The following is a 20279-nucleotide window of genomic DNA, read 5'->3' on the forward strand; positions in this document are numbered from 1 at the left end:
ACTCCATACTCACAATGCAGGAAGCCTGGAGTTCAATCCCTGGTCAGGGAACTAGATTCCACATGCGGCAACTTAGTTTGCATGCTGCAACTAAGATCCTGCATAGCCAAATACATTTAAAAAAGAAAAAAAGAAAACATGATCATAGGAGTATAGACCCCCTTCTGGGTGTTTTCCATTAAATGAGCGACCAAATTAGGAAGAAAGCTACAGTGAAAAACAGGGTTGAAGAAAATGGGAAAATAATTTAAGAGAGAATCGGAGCTTTGTGGACAGCTATAGAAAATGCTCCAAGGCAAGGGATGACTATGGCATAGATACTAGAATGAGTATGTGTATGTGTGCTGAGGCAGGAGAGGGAGGGGGCAGGCAGTTTTAGAAAGCCTTATGCAAATGTGTCATAAGCTTAAATAAATCTTTCTAATCAGTTTTCAGTTTCCAGAGTTCAAAGTGGGATCCTGAAGTATGTCAACATTCCTCACCCACTCAGCTCCCAATACCAGCACTTCGATGGCCCCCACCTTCCTGTTGGTGGGCCTACCAGGCCTGTCGGCTGTACCCTCCTGGTGGGCAACACCCCTCATCACTGTCTACCTTCTCTCTGCCCTGGCAATGGTGCTATCCTCTGGATCATTACCCTGGAGCCCACACTGCACCGCCCAATGTACTTCTTCCTCTTCCTGCTCAGCATGTCTGATGTTGGCTTGGCCACAGCCCTGATGCCCACCCTGCTGGGCCTTGCCTTTGCGAATACTCATGCTGTCTCTGCCTCAGCCTGCCTCCTCCAGATGTTCTTTGTCCATGTCTTTTCCATCATGGAGTCCTCTGTCTTACTCACCATGGCCTTGGATGGGGCACTGGCCATTTGCCGCCCTCTCCACTACCCAACACTCCTCACCAGTGGTGTCATCAGCAAGATCTGTGTGGCCATTGCTTTCCGATGCCTGGGTCTCCACCTGCCCCTGCCATTCCTCCTGGCCCACATGCTTTACTGCCGTCCACAGGTCCTGACCCATTCTTACTGCTTGCACCCAGATATGGCCCGTTTGGCCTGCCCCGGAGGTGGGGGAGCGGTCTACAGCCTTTTTGTGGTCCTGTCAGCCATGGGCTTGGATCCTCTGCTTATTTTCTTCTCCTATGGCCTAATTGGCAGGGTGTTGCAAGGTTTGGGACCCAGGGAGGATCGCTGGAAGGCTGGCCAAACCTGCGCTGCCCACCTCTCTGCTGTGCTTCTCTTCTATGTGCCCATGGTCCTCCTGGCTCTCATTGATCGTCTCAGGATGCCAATCCCTCAGCCTGCCCATACTCTTCTCTCCTATGTCCACTTCCTGCTTCCCCCATTGGTAAACCCCATTCTCTATAGTGTCAAGATGAAGGAGATTAGAGAGAGAGTCCACAAGAGGTTGCAGCCCAGGAAGGTAGGTTGTGCTCAGTGAGAAGGATGTTCCCTTCATGTTTGGTGGTTACCTGACACAAAGGTTTCCATGACTGAGAACTCAGTTCATCATGCATAAAATGTCATTCATGTACACAAAAGTGCATGTACACAGATATGTATTCCTGACCCTTGAAGTGTGCATGTGCATATTGATGAAAGTTTATGAGCCCTAGAGAAGGGGAGTGGTCTATTGTAACCCCCTATTAATATCACGTCCATGGCACAGAAAGGGTCAGAATCTAAGTCTTGTCACAATCGTTCAGGTGTGTGGGAGCGTGCTTTTTCTGCATGCCCACCAGAATTCCCCTTACCATTATTCTTAAATTTCCATCAATTTTATTAGTGACGATAATATCATTTTACTTTACATCAGATTTTCCTAATAGAAACAGTGTCTTAGCCAACAATATCTGTTGGCTATTTTGTTTCCTCCTCTATGAAGTCTCTTCAAAAAGCTTTCATCCATTTTTCTGCTGGATTGTTTATGGTTTTAAAAACAAATGTGCAAGAAATCCTTTATATAAAATCCTTTTTTATACCTTTGCCAATATAGTATTTACCTTTTCTCATTATTTAAGCATCCAAATCTTAAGTAAATACAGTTTTACACAATAAAATCCATTTTATATATCTTTATAATTTTTGTGTTTCATATGTTGCTTTTAAAACAAGTGTCTTTAACCTGTTCTGCACATATTCTCTTAAGCCTTTTTTAAAAGAACTATATAATGACTTTTCTTTCTAAGTTCAATGTTATATTAACAAGGTAATTATGTACTTGTGGTAGCATCAACTATTAAATACATTCTCTTTTTCTCACTGAAATAAAAAACTATGTTTGTCATCTTTTTGGCTTCCCTGGTGACTCAGATGGTAAAGAATCTACCTGTAATGGAGGAGACCTGGTTCAAGCCCTGGATTGGGAATATTCCCTGGTGAAGGGAATGGCAACCCACTCCAGTACTCTTGCCTGGAGAATCCCATGAATAGAGGAACTTAGCAGACTACAGTCCATGGGATCGCAAAGACTCAGACATGACTGACTAAGCAGCATATATGTCATATTTTAGGTGTGTGCATGAATATGGACTTCGCTTTAGAAATCTTTTTATGAAGTATGATATATATGTGAAAAAGCTGACTTAAATTCAACATTCAAAAAATGAAGATCTTGGCATCTGGTCCCATCATTTCATGGCAAATAGATGGGGAAACAATGGAAACAGTGAGAGACTTTCTTTCCTTGGGCTCCAAAATCACTGCAGATGGTGACTGCAGCCATGAACTTAAAAGATGCTTGCTCCTTGGAAGAAAAGCTATGACAAACCTAGACAGCATATTAAAAAGCAGAGACATCATTTTGCCAACAGGCAAAGTAAAAGCTGTAGTTTTTCCAGTAGTCATATACAGATGTGAGAGCTGGACCATAAAGAAGGCTGAGCACTGAAGAATTGGATGCTTTCAAACTGTGGTGCTAGAGGAGACTCTTGAGAGTCCCTTGGACAGCAAAGGAGGTCAAACCAGTCAATCCTAAAGGAAATCAACCCTGAATATTCATTGGAAGGATTGATGCTGAAGCTCCAATACTTTGGCCCCCTGATGTGAAGAGCTGACTCTTTGAACAAGACTCTGATGCTTGGAAAGGGCAGGGGGAGAAGGGGATGACAGAGGATAAGATGGTTGGATGACATCATTGACTCAATAGACATGAGTTTGAGCAAAATCTGGGAGTTGGTGATGGACAGGGAGGCCTGGTATGCTGCAGTCCATGGGGTTGCAGAGTCAGACACAAATGAGTAAATGAACAACAACAATGTATGTGTCATATATATTCACATATCACTGATCTAATAGACTAGCTTCATAGTGTGATTTGGTTAATACGCAGTATAGAGTGATCCTCTCTCAAAAACAATGAAAAACTTTGAAATTCTAATAAGAATTACATTTTAATAGATAAATATAACCAAATCAGCATTCATAAGTTTCCACATACAAGAATTTATGTATTTCATTTATTAATACCTTTTTTACACTTTTTAATAAAATTATTCAGTTTATTTAAATCTATTTCTATGTAGTTTTTAAAATGCATGATTGTGTTGCTATTATAAATAAAACATTACCCCATTTCTGTGTGTGTGTGTGTGCTTAGCTGAAGGAGGAAACAGACAGAACAGGCTCCATCTTGAAATCAGGACTCCATCTTGGGCCAGACTGTGGACTTTAAGCTATATGCCCAGTATCTGTGGAAACGACATACCAGCTGGAAAACCAGACCCCCCGGATGGAAGAGCCCCAGGGCCCATACCTAGACTCTCCGTTGCCTAAAAGAATACCCTAATTATCTGTGTAGCCAAATAGAATCATAAATTCTATTATGCTTTTTGAGGTATGACCACAGGCCTATTGATAGTTGTCCACTGTTAACTACCTAGGCTTAAGGCATACAAATCACGGGTTTAAGGCATACGAATCATGGCTTAACTTTGTATCTTTCTTTTCCTTTGTTCATGGCTTAACTTTGAATGTATCTTTCTTTTCCTTTGTTCAGACTAGTTTCAGGGAATTTGGGGAGGTAGGTTTGAGCACATACACTTAGGGTATATAAGGTTTTCACAAAAACTGGTCGGGGTCCTTGGCTAAGAGGAGACGCTGCCTTGGGCCCACCAGTGTAATAAACTGCACTCCACTATCTGCATTGTCCTTCTGAGTGAGTGAGTTTCCCAGAATACATGGCTACAACACAGCCATGTCTGACTCCTAGCAATGCCAAGGACTATAGCCTGCCAGGCTCCTCTCTCCATGTGTTTCCCCAGGCAAGAATACTGGAGTGGGTTGCCATTTCCTTCTCCAGGGGATCTTCCCAACCCAGGAATCAAACCCATGTCTCTCGAAGGTTCTTTACCACTAGCACCACCTGGGAAGCCCTTAACATGTAACCACCTTGGGTGGTAAGGAGGAAAATTTTCTGTGGCCTGTACGGGGATCAAACCCATGACCTTGGTGTTATTAGCACCACGCTCTAATCAACTGAGATAACCAGCCATTTCTATCTCCACATATATATTGCTAGATTGAGAAAAACATTTTTATCTTGCATTAGTATGTACTTACCAAATTATCATAAACTTTTAGAAACAATTTTTTAATTTTTGTATTTTATTTGTATTTATTAATAGCATTCATAAGTAAAAATAGATAACAGGTAATGTTCCCCTAATAGTCATATAAATTATTTCATTTTCTTATTTTATTAAATTCATTGGAATCTCCAACCCGTTATGAAAGTTTAAGAGTGAACATAAAATGCTGTTTCTCATTTTATTTAAATGGCATTAGTGTTTCACTTACTGGCACAATGGTTGACTGCTAGATCTTTGAATAAACTTTATAATGCTTAAATATTTCATGTATGTTGCATTTAAAAAAATTTAATAAGCTTACTTAATGAATCCTATTAAATGTTTTTTCAACATTCACTAACACAGTAATTTTCTACTTTAATATGTTGAACAGTTGAAACATCTTTGTTACTTGTGATTACAGAAGAACACATTTTAAATGAAAAGTGAAAAAATCAAATTTTCAGATCAAATCCATTTAGTGACAAGATAAGAACACACAGTGATACATTAGAATATATTCTAGGAATACAGAAGCAGTTATAGCCTCATATTTTATCAAACTATTCTTTAAGATATATATTCTCTTGATTAACTAATTAGATGTCAATCTCTAAATTTCACAAATGAGAATACTGAGGGTGAGATTTTAAGAATGGCCCAAGTCTATAAAATTAGTTACTAAACAGAATTTATTTTCAGGTTTGTCTTAATTTAAAACCCCTGCTACAAAACACTCTTTTAAAATTATTAAATGGAGAAACAGCTTGGTCTTGAAGAACAGTGATGAGGTCTCTAAGAAACTTTTTTTTTTTTTCCCCCAAAGCCCACTCTTTCCTCCTCCCTGGAACACCTACCTCCATCTTCCAATTTATTTACCAAGAGTAGAATGTTGGATAGAAAGAATGTGGAGTCCCATAGGCCTGGCTTAGAGTCCTCAGTTCATTATCCCTGAGTGACTTGGCACTAGCTGTCCCATGTTTGCAAAATAGGTGTAATAGGATTTCATGCAGTCAAGTCTCTGTATCATAATGCCTGAACATATAAAATATTTAATAAATGATAGTTTTTTTGAGTTAATCATGGAAATTAAAATAACTATATTTAAACTTTGTATGCATATTCAATCTGAATAAAGAACTTTACATTTGGAAGTTTCTTTAAGTTCCCACCACCTCATTGTATACACGAAACTACTGAAAGCGTTTGAATGGCCCTTTGTAACTTGGTGGTAGATGAGCTAAATGCAGACTCAGACTGCCTCCATGTGTTTATTACTTTACTAAGAGATGGGAGCAAAGAGCTCTTCATTTACAGCAGGGCCTCAACTGCTCTCGCCTGCCTCTCACTCTCTCCTGACCACTGGCCACACCCGCATCAATCCTGTAGCATCTTTGGTTTTCAGTGCTCACTATTACCATTCGTAGCACTGTCCTCTCTCTGAAAATCATTCCACACCAACTTGAATGATAAGTTTCAGGAAGAACTCAAATGTTCTTTCTCCTCTCAACAGCACATACGGGGATAGAGATATTAATAAGAACTTCTGGAACCATAATTTGCCCTCTCATGTTTATTACACTTCTTTATGCTAGCCATTTTACCCACACCCTTTCATTTAGCCTATTCTTTTAGTTCAAATTGAGATACACCTGCCAAACATATACAGTGGATGAAGTATTTCATCTTGAAGAGACTTTTAAATTTGAATCATTCATAACTCTTTCCTTATGGAAATTCACGTGTCAATGAAAGAGATGTATGAATGTTGATGATGCATATAGGTCTCCATCCTTTGTGCCCCAAGGATTTCCTCCTACAATTTCCCCCCAAATTGGCTTTAGCAAAAGACACACTCTTAGGTTTCCCTTTCACATTACCCCAGGAAAATATTTTGTAATTTTCAACCATTAATGTACACACCAATCACCTAGAATCTTGTTAAAAGATTCTGACTTAATAGGCTTGAAGAAGGATAAGATCCTATGATTCTTATTATTTCCCAGATGCTACTGAGGCACATCAGTGCACCACCCTTTGGTTAGCAAGGAAGAAAACTTACTTAGACAAACCTAGTCACATTGGAAAAGGTTTAATGTAAATCACAAGGAGGAATCAAATGCTGAGAGGCAAATATAAAGATGCTAAATGGTCCAGAACCTTGCAGAATTCTCCCAATTACAGTTCAACTCCTACTTAGAAGCTTCTCTGATGTTAGACATCCTCTTTACTCTTTTACCTGAGGATAGATGTCCTCAGTCTCCCCCAACAACAACAGGATCACTACCTACTTTATAAATTGTAAATGTCTTCTTCCTTAATATCAAAAAACTGTGGTGTGTGACATCCCTGATAGATATTAATTGATTACTTAATTAATTGTCTAATATAATTAAGAATTCTAAAGTAAATGGAAGCATCTCCTATTTGGAAGAAATGTTGTCCTACTCCTAAGACAATTTGATGTAGAGAAAATGGAACTTCCACCTTTGCCTCATCATTTAGACTTCAGACCCAGGTTTTCCAATTTTTCCAGAACCTTCAGTCTAATCTGCTGAGTTTTTACACAGTACAAGATGGGATTCATCAAGGGTGGTACCAGCAAGAATGCATCAGCTATCAGAATCATAGCCAAAGGGGACATATGCTTGGGAAAGTGATGCATAATAGCCAAGGTGATGTTGGGCACATAGAAGATGAGCACAGCGCAGCTATGGGACACACAGGTGTTAAGAGCTTTAAGCCATTTCCCATGAGATGCAATACCCAATACAGTCTTCAGAATAAACACATAGAAGACAGCAATTAACATACTGTTTGACTTCATACAGAGTGCAACGAACAGACCATGGTAGAAGTTAACTCTATTGTCAGAGCACGCCAGCTTCATGACGTCCTAGTGGAGGCAGAAGGAGTGGGATAACAGGCGTTTATTACAGTATTAGAGTCTCTTTAAAGTGAAAGGAAGGGGAAGAACTAGGAGAATGCTTTTAAAAGCAAATGCATGAGACAAGCGCTCGGGCCTGGTGTACTGGGAAGACCCAGAGGAATCGGGTGGAGAGGGAGGTGGGAGGGGGGATCGGGATGGGGAATATGTGTAAATCTATGGCTGATTCATATCAATGTATGACAAAACCCACTGAAAAAATAAAGAAAGAAAGAAAATAAATAAATAAATAAAAGCAAATGCTAGTCCATTGTGGAAAACTCTGGAGCTAGTAAGGATGGAGCTGTATCTCAGGGGGTTGCGAATGGCTACAAAGCGATCAAAGGACATGATCAGGAGTACAGAGGACTCCATTTCTGTGAATCCATGGATGAAAAATTCCTGAGCAATGCAGGCATCAGCAGAAATCTCCATGGTGTTGAACAAAAAGATCCTCAGCATGGTGGGAAGAGAAGAGAAAGACAGGCCCAGGTCCGATAATGCCAGCATGGGGAGGAAATGGTACATGGGTTCATGCAGAGAAGGCTCTGTCCTGATGACAAATAGAATGGGTGCAGTTGCCCAGGATAGCCATGAGGTACATGAGGCAGATAGGGATGGAGATCCAAATGTGCACACCCTCAAGCCCTGGGATCCCAACCAACAGGAATGTGGAGACTGCAGCTTCTGAGGCATTGAGAGGAAGCATCATAAATAGGTCTCTTACATATCTGCTCCTGGTAGATAAATAATCATATTATTATTCTCTTAGTTATATTTACTGAACACAACTCACTTTAGTTGTCAGTTAAATTAAACACAGTTCACATTTAGCTGTCAAGAAATAATGTTATATAACTTTTTCTATGTAAAGAAAAATGAGTAAATTTTAAAAGGTTCTTCATTTTTGTCTAAGACCTTTATACTCTTCGAGTCTATCTTTATTCCCTTATATACTTCTAAACAACTCTAGAAGTGTGTGTGTGCGTGCTAAGTCTCTTCAGTTGTATCCGACTCTTGGAAACCCTATGGACTGTAGCACGCCAGGCTCCTCTATCCATGGAATTATCCAGGCAAGAATACTGGAGTGGGTTGCCATGCCCTCCTCCAGAGGCTCTTCCCAACCCAAGGATTGAACCCAAGTGTCTTCTGTCTTCTTCATTGGCAGATGGGTTCTTTACCACTAGCGCCACCTGGGAAGCCTGTCTATAGAAGTAGTAGAGTGCTTTAATAACTTTTTTATTTTTTAAAGCCATTGCATTTGGAGGTTTATGGATCAAGTAAACTAAATTGGAATATATTGCAATCTGGAAAAGCTATAACATCATGGATGTGGTCAATGGTCATTTACTCAAACAAACCACAGATGCTATAGTAACAGGAGTTAAAGGAGGACTAAATCTTATATTATTGTTCATGGCACATGCTTATGAAAATATAAAATCAATCTACCACAATCCTGAGGGTGCATTGTGTCTCAGCCTTTCAGATGTGGTTAATATTCCCTTGGCATGCGGTACATACCACAGTAGTTATTTGTTGCTGCCTAAAGACTCACATCCTTTCATGCAATTGCTACTGGTCCTGCTCAGAATAGCCACAGACTTTGCTCTTTTTTCCCTCTTCCAAGTTCTTTTCCCATTGTTCTTGGCTTCTCTGTGAATGCCCTTAAAGTGGTGACTTGACCTCAGGTTCTTATCTCTGCTGTTTAGACTTGGCCCTGCTCACGCCGCTGGCATCATCATCACTGACACCTTGGCTGACTCTCCTTTTAACAACTCTATACCAGAGAAGCCCCAGTGGTGCAGCTACAGTCTGCCTTTGTGGGGGAATGGAATTCAGAGGCAGAGAGAAAAGGGATAACCCCTTGTCCATTCTTACTCAATGAAACCCTTCAAAATGGGTAATTTCCAAAGTTCCATGTCTGAGGTTTTTATTGACAGGCTTCCAACCTAATTCAGGTAACTAAATAAATGAGCTACTGTTGATAATATCATTTTTTCAACTGTTCATTATGCAAATAGAAAGATGTACCCCATCCCACTTACAGACCCTAATCTTTTCAGCTATCAACACTGTCCCAAACATAATTTGATCCCTTGGCTGGAGAACCTATGAAACATTTTTATCTCTAGCCACCTGAAAGGCATTGGGTTGATGCCTATAAATTGCAGAGTTTTCCTTGGAAAACATAAAAGCATCTTAAGGAAGTTTAGTTTGAGTCTTCAGGACACCTGCCAGGCTCCTCGTTACCTTATCCCAGAACAATGGTGGCAAGGTTTCAGATTATTCAGGTTCGGCAGCTTCTTTGCTCCAGCGACCTGCTGGGAATCCGCATCCTTATTAATGCTCTCATACACCTCTCTAGGAAGCACAGGCACATCCTCATGGGAATGAACAGATACTGTACCCCTGGGAATACTGACTCCGCTCCCTTGATCACTATCTGTCAATAATAATCTCTCCTAAGAAAATGCAGAGAGCAAGTTTCTGTCTCACAGTCAGATTTAACTCCTGTGAGCCTGTTCCCACATCAGGTACAGGCTTTGGGAATGCCAGTCTCAGATGTTGGTAAGGCAGCCCATATCCAGCTGTAGCTCCAAGATAAAGTATATACTTAGCAGACTCAATGTGAGACTATCACAGACCTTATGTAGAGTTCTGTCCACAAAACTTTATTTGGTCATCACAATGTTTAATTTTAGCTTTAATGTGAATGCATTTAAGTAGTTTATGAACTCTCAAATTTATCAAAGATTCCTCCTTTTTTCATCGTCTTCACATTTACTGGCAACCAAAGGCATTTGATCTCATGAGCAAAAAGCTAAGGGTCATAAGTAGTCCTCATATCTTGGACCCTCAAGTTTAGAAGAGAAAATCAATTTTTATCTAGCCCTCAACTTTGAAGATTGAAAGTAGATAAAAGGTGTAATTTTGATAATATTTTATGGGATGGCATGATTTTTCAGGCAGAGAGTAGAAAATAAGATCTAGTAAAACATCTTACTCTTGAAAAAGTAAGAAGAGATAAATGAATCAGTTTTGATGAGCCAACAATGATGACTCTGTCTCCAGGTTAGTTGAAGAGTGGATGTGCTGGGGATGGGGCTACAGTCATCAAATTGGGTCAGGAACGAAATTGAACAAAAGATGCCTGTAAACTATTAATTTTGGTTTTCCACTCCCCTCCAAAAATGTTCATTCCAGTTGAAGCACTATATAAAGTAATGTAAATGTCTAGCCTTGATATACATATCACTCTAGGATCATAATGCAATTATATGGCTCAAGTTCAACTATGTTAGTTCTTCCCATCACTTTTTGACAGGTATCTGCATCATTTTGAGCTGAAAATCCATTGGTCTCCAGGTAACAAAATGGGACCAGGAGGAAAAGCAGCTGGAACAAAAAAAAAAAAAAGTGTGTTTTGTTTATTTGTTTGTTTTTTCAGGGAGGAAGGCAGGAGAATTATGGACCTATGGGGTCTATATTTAAGTAAAAGGTGCATTTATCTAAGTAAATTTAGGTAAAGTCAGGTAAAATATGAAATAAAATATATTATTTTCTTCCTATTTTCTTCCAATCCAAATTGCTGCGCAATCCCTGCCACTTTCATTTATTTTTTCCCCTTGTTTCTTTTTTTCTTATTGTTAATATTATTATTTTAATGGAAAAGTCCATGAAATTAACAATAAATATTTCTGATAAAAGGGACTGCTCTGAGTGGTCTTTCTGAGACCACTTCTGTATACATCATGTACTCATAGCACTTTCCCCATTGCCCTGGAGCTACCTTCATTCTTTTTAAAGCAGGTTGCCTATGAAAACCTTTTTCTGGATCATTTTTCTTCTCTGGGGTTTAAAATACAAAGGAACAGAAGTTTATAACTATATGACTCTAACTGACTTTATAGGGCTTCCGTGGTGACTTAGTGGTAAAGAATCTTCCTGCCAATACAGGAGACAAGGGTTTGATCCCTGGGTCAAGAAGATCCCCTGGAGGAGGAAATGGCAACCCACTGCATTATTCTTGCCTGGAAAATCCTATGGAAAGAGGAGTCTGGCGAGCTCAGACATGACTGAGCAACTAAACAACAGTTGACTTATGGGGATTTATAGGGGCAATACAACTTGCACAAAAAACAAAAAACGATTAACTTTACAGTACAACAGGCAGGATGGCCCAAACCTCACTCTGAAACAACCAAATCTTTCAACCTACAAACTCTCCAGGCTAGAATATCACAGTCTGAGTTTGCCTTGAAAGTCAGTTTTTTACAGTGTACAATTCAAATCGTTCAGCCTCTTTGTATAGTCACTGGTGCAGTAAGCAGCCCCATCATCCATTTATTTCACACAAAGAAAACAAGATATTAGACTGCTTTGGGCCTGCACCATGCACCTCTGCTTCCTGCCACAGGACTGACCCTGAGCAGTGAGATTTTCATGAGTACTATTAGGTGTTCATGCTGCAGTCCATAAGGTCACAAAGAGTCATACATGACTGAGTGACTGAACTGAACTGAACTAGGTGTTGCTGCAGTCCATAAGGTCACAAAGAGTCATACATGACTGAGTGACTGAACTGAACTGAACTAGGTGTTCATGAGGGCTTCCCTGGTGGTTCAACAGTAAAGACTCTGCCTGCTAATGCAGGAGATGCAGGTTTGATCTCTGGGTCCAGAAGATCCCCTGGAGAAGGAAATGCCAACCCACTCCAGTATTCTTGCCTGGGAAATCCCATGGACAGAGGAGCCTGGCAGGCTACAGCCCATGGGGTCACAAAAGAGTTTGACACAACTTAGTGACTAAACAACAACAATAGCTAAGTGTTCATGAATCTGCAACCCAGAAGTATGGGACAATCAACAACAAATAGGGTCGCTTTTTACCAAATAGGATCCAATGGAGAAATCTTCCCCACTTTATTTTCCTGGATAGAGTATCAAGAAGCATATCTGATAAGGCTTCAGAGATGGATCTGCAGGATTTGCAATAGTCACCCATAATGGTATCTGGCTTAATACTGATTTGTCATCTCTCAGCTCCAGATTTCTTTTTGCCTGCTCCATGATGATGGTGCTGGATTCTGTGACTATTTCTCTTCTGTTAGTTGGCACAATGTTAAGACTTGTCACTACAGGGTGGTGGGGGAACACCAGAGGAAGAGGGGTTTTTTCTTCCTGTTTTCTGTGTTGCTTGCAGGCCAGACTCACAGAACATGTTAATTCCCCATTGCCGGGCACCATGAGGCTTCTTCAGTGCTCAGTTCCAGCAGCGCATAGCTTCCTCCAGCATTTACACCCTGAGCTTTCTCCAGCTCTCCAATGGGACAGCAGGGGTATAACCAGGGGCCCAGCCAGAATGGACCAGCAACCCAGCTGAAACAACTTCCCTACGTCTTCTGATTAGCCTTGGCTATGTGGCTGTACATTGAGTCACTACAGGCTGAGCTGTCTAACAACCTGGCCACCGAAACCTCCTCCCAGAAGGGCATCCTGGAACTACCTCAGGCTGAGCCTGAGGCAGCCTCCCTGTATTCTAGTTCAAGTAGCACCTAACAGTCATAGGCTTCTCTGGAATCTAGAGTTCGGAGTGTCAACTAAAAATAAAATAACAACCTAAAAGTTTGAGAGTTGTGGGGTTTTTTTCAGCAGACATACTGAGTACCTCAAACCCATGAGGCAGCATCTCAAGTAACTGAGAAAACTGCTCTGAGTAGTTGGGGGAGGGGGGAGCAGGTAGCTAGGATATATAGGAATTTTGCAACAAAGGCAGGTAGTCAGATCAAAAGATTACTGTTAAAAATAGACTAGTCATCTCAAGTTACGGAATTTCATAGTTTTCTATATACAGGAAGATACAAGAGTTTGGGCATGTACATGTCAAGTATCTGGGGCCATATCTTGGGTTTTCTCATCCTGAATTCCCTTAGGGCTCACCCCACTGTGAGTGGCTGCAGTCTGGTAGCTGCTAGATTGCAAGTATTCCTTGTTTCCTTTCTGAGTTTTCACTGCTGACTGTGACATCCTTTGTTTGCCATTCTGGCAGGGAATATGTTATTTTTTAAAAGGCTTGGCAACTTCCTGTAGAAGCCCTTCCTTGACTTTCCCAGAGGGCAGATTTTTGGCAAGCCTCCCAAATAAGTCACTTTAGTAATCTCACAGGCTTAAATAAAAGAGAGGAAGGTTCTTCCTTGAATGCCCCACTTCAATTCTAAAAGTAGTGATTACTCCTTATATCTTCTTCTCTCATAGGTTCTTTATATTTCTCTTTTAACTTTTACTAGCCAATTTCCCCACTAGTATACTTCTTAGTAACAGAATTCTTTATATTAAAATTTCTCTTTTCCAAAAAAAAAAAATAATAATAAAATAAAATAAAATTTCTCTTTTCAAATCACTGTGTGGTCTCTGTCTCCTGTTGGACCCTTAACAACACAGCATCCAATTTAAAATAAATTTATTACCCTTCCCTCTTTGACTTCAGTTGTTTCTCATGCATGTTTGCTGAAATCACATTATCAATAACATGGTCGGTTTATAGCCAAGAATCTATTGCCGGTGGTCAATGGACTGACAGTGATTTCTGAAATGCAACAGTATCACAATTACTAAGACTCTCACTTGTGGTCAGTTGGATGAGATTCAGGTGGAAGGTGTGATGTTAAGTTACATGATGACTGTGGATCTTCAATCTAGTCTCTCATTTTTATCAAAAAACATTTGCTATCAAGATTATGGAATGAACTGACGATATCTGCACTGAAAACCTTAGGTAGGAAAATTATTCAATTAGGACAGAGGCGACAATTCAGGGCATGTGTGGAAATCAGAGGGCCACTATAGGAACTTTTAAAGAAACCTTTATCTCCTGCACCCAAAGATGATACAGTTTGAAAAAGATCCAGCAGATGGTGTAACTGAAAGAGTAACAGAGTTTCAAGGCAGCCCAAAAGTTCAGTTTTGATACATTGTCTTTCATTAAGTCAGAACACTGAAAAATACAGGGAATTAAAAACTGAGGAAGTAATGTGATCCTCACTCCCAGAATATGGACCTTTGCATGAATAAGCCCCAAAATCTCAAAATCTTTTAATATTTCATGCCAGAAGAAAGAGCTGTATTCTCATTTTACAGAGGATAATTGTTTTATCATGTCTTGACACCTCACAAAACCAAGCCTGCGTACAGTGCCTTACAAGATGGTGCTTCTCCCATGCAAGATCTGCCCCTGTAATTTCTCACTGTACCCAAGCCAATAAGCAAATATATCTCAGCAAACATGAACAGGGTACTGTTATTAACATTTTTGGAGAAAATGGCTTAACCACTTAAGTCACTATAGAATCTACCTAAACATACTGCTGCTGCTGCTGCTAAGTCACTTCAGTCGTGCCCGACTCTGTGCTACCCCATAGTTGGCAGCCCACCAGGCTCCTCCGTCCCTGGGATTCTCCAGGCAAGAATACTGGAGTGGGTTGCCATTTCCTTCTCCAATGCATGAAAGTGAAAAGTGAAAGTGAAGTCACTCAGTCATGTCCCGACTCTTAGTGACCCCATAGACTGCAGCCTACCAGGCTCCTCTGTCCATGGGATTTTCCAGGCAAGAGTACTGGAGTGGGGTGCCATTGCCTTCTCCACCTAAACATACTAGCTAGAATCAAATGAACACTTGTAAAACTGGATCTTGAAATTGTTAGATTTGAGACTGCAGAGGAAGTGACTTGTGGTATAAGTTGACATAGAGAATAATTTATTGACATGAGGACTTTCATACATGATTGGAGTTCACCATTACATCAAATAAGCCTGCAAACTATGATAATGCACTGCTGAGATGGTTGCTTGAAACTTTAACATGATGATTTACCTATAGAAAATTAGGTAGAGATGCCATATCTGCTTGGCAAAATATATAGAAATCTAATGGAGGTGAAAATATTAGAATGGATTTATCATGTAGGACCAGATAATTTACCACATGACTATTTTCTCTGGAAGGAAACAAAGGATATTCCCTCAATGAGGCAATAAAGAATGTATTTGTAAGAGAGTATCTGATATCTTTGAATAGTTCAGTAGTAGTTGCTGTTCTCTATAGTCTGGACTTGGCAGTGACAGCTGCTTCTGTGGAGCAACTCCCCACTGTCAATGAGAATAGAGAGATTTTGAGACCACATGGCAATACTTAACAATCAGAAGTAAACTAAATAACTGCAGTAGAGAGTAGCAAGTCTTGAATGACAATCAAGGTGGCAGCCTCCATAATGATCTGTTGCATTGCTGCTGCTACTGCTAAGTCACTTCAGTCATGTCTGACTCTGTGTGACCCCATCCCTGGGATTCTCCAGGCAAGAACACTGGAGTGGGTTGCCATTTCCTTCTCCAACGCATAAAAGTGAAAAGTGAAAATGAAGTCACTCGGTCATGTCTGACTCTTCGCAACTCTATGGACTGCAGCCTACCAGGCTCCTCTGTCCATGGGACTTTCCAGGCAAGAGTACTGGAGTGGGGTGCCATTGCCTTCTCCTCTGTTGCATTAGATGGTAGCTAAGTGAACAGTGACTAGGTATTACTTGAAATACATTTAAAACAGAGAGCTTCTGACCATCAGACTGAAATCAACCACTCTAACAGAAAGCTATGACTCCTCAGATTTAAGTCACTTCACATACTGGGTAGTCATCAACTGGATGAGTCTTTGTTCCCTTGATGAAATAACCTGCCATGTCATTATAGGTATGCAACTACAACAGCAAAAAAATACCCAGGTCTTTCCCCAAATAGACATATGTTGATTTACAAAAGTTCTTGTTCACTGGGGAAAGACAAATACCCAGATTCTTTGAGGACTATTGGATATAGGATGTAATATCTCACTGATAATAAGAAATCAAACATACCATCATGTTCTTGTTTGGTTAAAGTATGAGATTATTGAAGCAAAATGATTGATGGAATTCTGGACCAAGTTTATCTCAGAGTGAACCTGATGATCTTCAGCCCTACCTGTGGTTATGCCGTAGATGCCTGAGTATATAACTGGCAAGATTACATTTAGTAGCTGGTGAAATCTCATGTTATTACTCTATCTGGGACATTTAAACCATTAGGGTAGGAAAGACAAAGTGCAAGGCCCCATTCACATAATTTATTTATACAAAGCATAAATAAATTATGTGAATGAATGGTTGTCCTAGAATCCTATGGAATCTCTCACTGGTTTTATGGGTGGATTGGTGGACAATTTTGTGCTGAAAGAAAACTATAGTCACTCGGTCCTGTCCGACTCTGTGACCCTGTGGACTATAGACTGCCAGGCTCCTCTGTTCTCAAGATTTTCCAAGCAAGAATACTGGAGTGGGTTGCATTTCCTTCTCCAGGGGATCTTCCAGGCCCAGGGATAGAACTTGGGCCTCCTGCATTGCAGTCAGACTCTTTATGGTCTGAGCCACAAAATATAATACAACAGCAAAACAGTCCCACACATGGTGGTCATAAAAAAAAATTATGAAGAAAAATTCTCATAATGCACAGTTCTCTTTGTTGTCAACATTGTGTAGAAAGAGAGGTTATCTGATTTATGTGGATATACATGGACTTCTGTAATTTTCTGAAAGGTGTGGATAGTTGGTCATGGGATAGAATAAGCAACCTTGAAAGAAGAGAGAAAAGGAAGTCTGTAGAAGATGTATGTGAAGTACATCTTGAAGAGGTCATAAAGAGTGAAACTCTTTTATCTCATGCTGAAAGTGAAAGTGTTAATTACTCAGTCATGTCTGACTCTTTGCGACCCCATGGACTGTAGCCCACCAGGCTCCTCTGCCCATGGGATTCTCCAGGGAAGAATACTGGGGTGGGTTACCATTCTCTTCTCCAGGGTATATTCCCAACCCAAGGATCAAACGTGGGTCTCCAGCATTGCAGACAGATTCTTTACCGTCTGAGCCACAAGGGAAGCCCCTTATCTCATGCTACCACCCACCAAATCTCATGCTACTACCCACCAAACTGTACACACCTAAGTGGAGGAACTCGATAACCAAGCAGAGAGAACCTACATAGAAATATCACTTGGGCTTAGCTCCACTGCTGCTAGTCCAGTGGGCCCATAGATGGAGTCACAATGGCAGAGCTGGAAATAAAGCATGAGCCAAAAGTATGAGCTCTTTTTTCTCAAGGCTGATCATGGGGAAACAGTACAATCCTCACTCCTGGGATGTTAGAAATGTTATTATAAGTTTTTAATGTTCAGCTAGTAGCAGCATAACTGATCCAGAGCACTTGATATGACGTTTTACATTCACAGGTCCCTATAACATAATAAAGGGCAAAGATAAATTTACGTACATAAGATACAATGTTAAGTTACACTGATGTATATTTTAGGATCCACTCTATAGTGCATCTGTTTTGGAAGCATGCAGAGAGTTGAGAGTTTTAAGAAAAAAAGTTCAATTATTAGAAGTGCTTTTTGTATATCATTCAGAAAAGAACTGGCTTATTAGTAAAGCTTCCTACATAAATCTGAGCTTTTATTATTGCAGACAGAGTCTGATGAATATTTTATTCAGGCCTCATACTACTTTCAAATATATATATTTGTTTACATACATTATTTCACTTTATCTTAAAAACAATAATTTAAGTGGTATTAATATGAACTTACAGAATAAGAAAGCAAAGCAAATATCATACAACCTATAGGTTGAATAGTTTGTACTGTTGGAGGCATATCTAGGCATTTGTTGGACAGTTACACCATTCTACCAAAGCATTCATTCAAAGCACTTAGCTCTGAGACAACTGAAGATTAGATTTGGAGTTGCTTCTGAATTAAGACCTTGATAACAGCCTTTTGAATCTGCTTAGTCTTCACACTGTAGATGATAGGGTTGAGCACAGGAGGAATAAGCAGGAAGATATTGGCCATGATGGTGTGGACAAAGGGAGGTGCTGAATGGCCATAGCGATGGACAAGAGAAAGGCTGATGAGAGGGATGTAGAAGATGGCAACAGCACTGATGTGGGAAATGCAGGTGTTGAAGGCTTTCTGCCTGCCCTCTATGGAGGCAATGCTGAGGACAGATCGGATGATCAGGACATAGGAGAGCAAGATACAAGGACAGTCAAACCCTGTTGTGGAGAAGAGTGCAAACAGACCAAGGATGCTGTTGATTCTGTTGTCTGTGCATGAGAGTTGAATGAGATCAACATGGTAGCAGTAAGAATGTGAAAGGACCGTAGAACTGCAGAAGGACAGCCTCTTGACAAAAAGCACAACTGGCAACATGACAGCAACATTTCTTGTCAACATGCTCATCCCAATCTGGGCGATCCTGGCATTGGTGAGGATGGTGGTGTATCTCAGTGGGTCACAGATGGCCACAAAACGGTCAAAGGCCATGGCCAGCAAAACCCCTGACTCCATGAAAGTAAATCCATGGAGAAAGAACATCTGGGCAATGCAGGCATTTAAGTTGATCTCTCGGGCTTCAAACCAGAAGACCCCAAGGGTAGTGGAAAGTGTGCACAAGGATAAGCTCAGGTCTGTGGCTGAAAGCATAGAGAGGAAATAATACATGGGCTCATGAAGACTCTGTTCACGGAGGACCACAAACAGGATCATGCTGTTCCCAGAGAGGGTGACAGCATACAGGAGACAAACAGGGATGGAGACCCAGATCTGGGCTGCTCTCAGTCCTGGAATACCCGTCAAGAGGAAGGTCAGAGGCTGAGCACTGGTATTGTTGAGGACCCACATAATGAGGGGCTGAGAAGACAGGGATATTTGAATAATTAAACATAATGCATGATAAAAATGTAGCTTATCACTTAGACACTCTGAGAGTCACTAAATTACTACTGCTGGTTTAGGAATTTTAGTATTTTATGAGTTTTATAGAACCACAAATTTCTTTCCCTGTCCCTCAGTATTTCTCATTTTTGAGAATTGAAGATTCCCTGGATTATTTTACATCAAATTTTCTTAAGTCTATAATTGTCTTTGGTGGCAACAATAACATAGTTCAATCTTTCCTAACTATAAATAAAAGTCCCCAGTAGAATACCTAAACAATATGCTGATAAATCTGGTTTCCAGGATTTTTTTAAAATAATTTATTGATCATAGAATAAATAACCAAAAAATCAGCTCATATTTGAAATGTGGATATTATTAGGTTTTCCAGGGTATATAGAAGTATGTAAAGAATCTGACCACAATGCAGGAGACCTGGGTTCAATCCCTGGGTAGAGAAAATCCCCTGGAGAAGGGAATGGCAACCCACTCTAGTACTCTTGCCTGGAGAATTCCATGGACAGAGGAGCCTGGAAGTCTATTGTCAATGGGGTCACAAGAGTTGGACACAACTGAGTGACTAACACACATATGTCTAAGGCATCCCCAAGACTTACGTATTTATATGCATGATGATGGGCCAAAGAATCACACTAAGAAAAATTAGTATATCTCTCATTTGTTGAAATTTCCCTGTGTTGTTGACAAATTCTAGTAAGCATTATATGATTTTACCCATACACTAACTCTCGAAGGTAGGTAGTATGTATAAATGTATATATGGCATATGAGGAAATGAAGACTTAATTAAATAACCCCCAGATTAATCTTTAAAGATAAAGATAACAATTGTTGAGAGAAACCACATATTTAGGAAAGGTGGAGGAAAGAAGGAAAGTATAAAAGGAAGGAAGGGAGGGAAGAAGAAAGGAAGGAAGAAAGAAAAAAAAGAGAAAACTTTCCATTATTTTAACACAGTCCAATAACA

At 40.2% G+C, this 20279-nt stretch overlaps 2 protein-coding genes and 1 pseudogene across 2 annotated transcripts; 1 reads left to right on the forward strand and 2 right to left on the reverse strand.

Annotated features, from left to right (window-relative positions):
* The first annotated feature begins 465 nt into the window (after positions 1-465).
* Positions 466-1436, forward strand: LOC122449194 (olfactory receptor 51S1). The gene is given in 2 exon segments (XM_043480707.1): positions 466-604; positions 607-1436. Coding segments are annotated over 2 exon segments (969 nt in total).
* A 5624-nt stretch (positions 1437-7060) lies between these two features.
* Positions 7061-8201, reverse strand: LOC122450637 (annotated as a pseudogene).
* Positions 8202-18231: 10030 nt separating this feature from the next.
* LOC122450339 (olfactory receptor 51F2) lies at positions 18232-19338 on the reverse strand. The gene has a single exon (XM_043482622.1). It carries the CDS (start codon positions 19253-19255, stop codon positions 18305-18307), a length of 951 nt encoding a protein of 316 aa, XP_043338557.1. The 5' UTR covers positions 19256-19338; the 3' UTR covers positions 18232-18304.
* Between the last annotated feature and the right edge of the window lie 941 nt (positions 19339-20279).

The sequence above is a fragment of the Cervus canadensis genome, chromosome 11, assembly GCF_019320065.1.
Source record: "Cervus canadensis isolate Bull #8, Minnesota chromosome 11, ASM1932006v1, whole genome shotgun sequence".
Lineage (NCBI taxonomy): Eukaryota > Metazoa > Chordata > Mammalia > Artiodactyla > Cervidae > Cervus > Cervus canadensis.